General features: G+C 34.1%; 1 protein-coding gene across 1 annotated transcript; it reads left to right on the forward strand.

Annotated features, from left to right (window-relative positions):
* Window positions 1-1058: 1058 nt before the first annotated feature.
* On the forward strand, window positions 1059-2552 carry LOC149557301 (F-box protein PP2-B11-like). The gene is made up of 3 exons (XM_089785962.1): window positions 1059-1260; window positions 1353-1471; window positions 2123-2552. The coding sequence occupies exons 2-3, from the start codon at window positions 1362-1364 to the stop codon at window positions 2271-2273; spliced, it is 261 nt and encodes an 86-aa protein (XP_089642088.1). The 5' UTR covers window positions 1059-1260; window positions 1353-1361; the 3' UTR covers window positions 2274-2552.
* Window positions 2553-3838: the final 1286 nt, after the last annotated feature.

Here is a 3838-nt window from a genome sequence, read left to right on the forward strand (position 1 = left end):
AGTATTTTCCTTTCACAATTTTTCTCTAGAAGGAGAAATCTTATACAACTTTGGAGTAGAAAAATCCTCATATTCCTCCTTTATTCTCATTCCATTCATATTTCCTTCCCAAGGATCTATTGAATCCCTATCAACCCATGAATCAACTGACATGGTATCCTCTTCACCCCCATTTCCATCCTAGTTTCTTCACTATCTATATTTTTTTAAAGCTTTTCTAGGCCAAGGGTTGTTCCTCTTACTTTGAGTATTCCCCTCTTGTTTAATTTTTGGACCAGATTTAGGAATTTTGGCCTTGCAACACTCTACAAAGAGGAGAATAAGCCCTTCATGGAGAATGGACCAAGAATATTCTTTCTTGTGTTTGGCTGCACTCCAATTCAGAGATTTCAAAATATGATAAGGGGAGGAGATTTTATCTCCATACCAAAAAAGATTAAGAAAAACAAAATTGAAACAATGGACCATTTTCTTCCTATCATCTAAGTGAAATAAGCCCTAATACAGTTTAGCACATGCCTTCAAATAAGCTTAGTTTTCTTGTTAGAGAAATAGCTATCCACCTTGACCAACACATCCCTTTCATCATCATGCTTTGGAAATTTCTCCAATGCCTCCTCAGTGACTTTTCTTTCCTTGAAGAAGTTGAAACCCTCGTAGGGCAAACTAGTCATTTATGAGATAAAGTAAGTGCTAAGGAAAAAAGAGATCCCACACATAGAAACATTGTACTCCTTCCATCTTCTAGAGAAATAATTCATAACTTCAAGATCAAAACAATTAACTAAAATATTTTAAAGAAACAAATATGTAACCTTTTATAAATTCTAATATAATTTGTGTCTTTATGTATACTCTCCATCTTTGTTCTCCATAGATTCCTAATTTGATTTTTTTCCAGTTCATGAGGTCTCGAAGCACATACTTTATTGAGGTCTAACAATTTCCAATTTCCACACATCATGTCGGGAATAATTACAAAACACCAGCGTAGTTTCTAAGCATTCTTAATTATATATTCCAATACCCACAGTGTTGTAGTTACGCAAGAAATTTTGAAACTCGTAACAGAATATGGGGAATTTTTGTCAAGGACGGGGGAGCAAAGGCGATGCAGATGCAGAGAGAGAGTGGGAGAAGAAGCTTCCCACAAATTACAAAGAAATCGTTGCCAGGGTCAATCCCTCAGTGTCCTATAAATCAAAGGAGGAGCTCTATCACAAGTTTTGAGATTCATTTCTTATAGGAGGAGGAACCCAGGTATAATAACCCATAAAATAATGTAATAGTTAACTTGTTCCTTCTATGTTCTTAATAGCTTGACATATTTTGGATGTTTGTTAAAAATGAAGCGAATTTGGATGGACAAATCTACGGGCAAAATGGCGTACATGTTGTCTGCAAGAGCATTGGAGATCACTTGGGGTAATGACAATCGCTACTGGTCGTGGGTGTCAAACGAACAATCCAGGTTACTTACTTCATATCATACCAAAGAGTGATATGTCTCTTTTAATTTCATGCTCTTTATAAGCTTGAATATCATACAAAAGAGTGTTGCGTATTGTTCAAATTATCCAATTTTTTTCCTTTTGCCTTTCTTATTTCTATATCTTCTCTTTATCAAAAATGAATGAACAATTTTTTTTTCCAAATTATGAATAACATTGAGTGTTGTTTGCTCTTGTTCTCTAGCTTCTAATACTATCACTATTAAATATCATACATTAGGAAGAAATTGAGTTTTAAAAAAAAAGTTAATTTTGACTATTTCACACTTTAGTATAGAAATCAAGTCTTTGTGTGGGTTTTATTATTCACTAGAGCTTGATTCTTAAGTTAAACGTGTTAAATAGTCAAGTTTAATTTCTTTCTTGATATGATGTTTAAGGGTGACCACCATAACAAATAAGGACGCGGCTATCCTCCCTACAAATTGCACTATTGACTAAATTTCAAATAAACGAAAAATATAATGATTTTTTTTTTAAGTTTTCAGCATTTGATCTTCATGATCTGCTACTTTGTGGTAAAAAACAACAAATTTTTTGAGACAATTTTGCTGTGTTTTCAGGAATCTAAAAAATAATCATGTTTGACATGTGTTGTTCAAATGATTCAGATATGAGGAAGTTGCAGAGCTAAAACTGGTTTGGTGGTTTGAAGTGAATAAAAAGATCGACTGTAGCTTCTTGTCTCCAAACATAGAGTACAATGTTGCATTTGTTCTCAAAATAGATAAAAGAAAAGGGGAATCTCGATCTCACCCATGACCATTCACATTTTCACTTAAAACGATGGAGGAGGAGTTGATAAAATCAGCTAGATTCTTGGATGATCTTGAGAAATCAATTGAAGTGGATGGACATGAGATGACTCCTGTGATAACTAGTGAGAAAGGATGGATGGAGTTTGTTGTGGGCAACTTCTTTCTGAAGGAGGATGACAGCAGTGCTCAAACAAAAGATATTGAAGTCAGTATGAAAAACACAGATGGCTACTTTCCTAAGAATGGCATTATTATTGATGAAGTTAAGATTAGTCCTAAGATTGAACGATTGACCACTATAGGAATAATTAGGTCTTGATCCTGACTTTGTTTATTTATATTACTAGTTGCTTTGATGTATATTATAAGCCATTAGGTTGATATGTTGGAATCTACTTTTCCTTAGTTCTCCCATATGTGAACTCATTTTTAATCAAAGTATTGTGTGTCACATAACTGTAAGAAGAAATCTACAATATTACATAATTATTTTGATAAACATTTCCCTAAATATACTAACATAGATATCAAGTGTTTTAATAAATTCATTGATTTATTTTTTAATGTCAAGTGGTTTAATAATAGGTTTAATAATATAAAGGGAAAATGATATTTTAATTCACTTTTATTATTATTTTTTTTTTTACACTAAAATATAAATTTAACATAGGAATTAGACATAAGGCATATTGATTTAAATGAACTTTGAATCATGGTTTCAAAATTAAAAGTGACCAAAAATAAGGGGGTTGGCCCTTAACAGTCAAAAGGCTGGTAACCAGCACATTACCAGCCAGTAACAAAAACAGACAAAATGAACAAGAGTACCAGCAAGTTGAGACTTAAACCATAAACCAAAAAGCTATAACCAGAAAGGAAGCAACCTAGCTACCAACCACATAGTCCAAAAAGGCTCCCGGGCCTAATAAAAACTTAAATACAGCTGATAACCAGCAAAACCATAACTACCATAAAAGTATATAAAGTCTTTGGATCCTTAGATCCCCATAACTGAACATAACTAAAAAAGACTTATATTTCTATTTTCCCTTTTTCCCTTGCATGAAGTAGAATCTGGGCCTAGTCATCGGCAAGAAACTTGAAGAGTAATTTGTTGTCCTCCATGTCCGAACCAGCTTCCTCCTTCTCCTGTGCCAACAATTGGAGTGTAGTGGCAGCTGCATAAGTAAATTTAAGTCCAAACTTGGAGAAGGTGAAAAACCCCTCCTCCAAAGCTTTGACCCTTTCCTCCAGGTTCATGTAATGCTCCTCCACTACCTTAGTCTCCTCTTTATGCTCCTCAACCTTATTTGCAGCAACCTCCCTCATTTTATGTCCCTGTGGTTTATCCTGCAGCACTTGTGGGTTAGAGGAGATCTTCAAATTTTCTTTAACAGGGGAAGAAATGGTAATTGGGGAATTATCCTTTTTGCTCATCTCATCACAAAAAGTAATAGGTTTAAGTGAGAAGCTGGCTGAAACATGGGTTGTCTTAGTATTCCTTTCTTTGTCGTCTGACACTTGAGTTTGAGTATCATCCATCAAAATGTTCAGAGAATTGAAACTTTT

This window comes from Cupressus sempervirens, chromosome 5, assembly GCF_028749045.1.
Source record: "Cupressus sempervirens isolate cs-2001-9-10 chromosome 5, ASM2874904v1, whole genome shotgun sequence".
Lineage (NCBI taxonomy): Eukaryota > Viridiplantae > Streptophyta > Pinopsida > Cupressales > Cupressaceae > Cupressus > Cupressus sempervirens.

Bases quoted from the DNA above. Each gene is read 5' to 3' on its own strand.
- LOC149557301 (XM_089785962.1), top strand. From the start codon at position 1,362: ATGGACAAATCTACGGGCAAAATGGCGTACATGTTGTCTGCAAGAGCA. The intron at 1,472-2,122 runs GTTACTTACTTC...CAAATGATTCAG, and splicing joins GTGTCAAACGAACAATCCAG to ATATGAGGAAGTTGCAGAGC.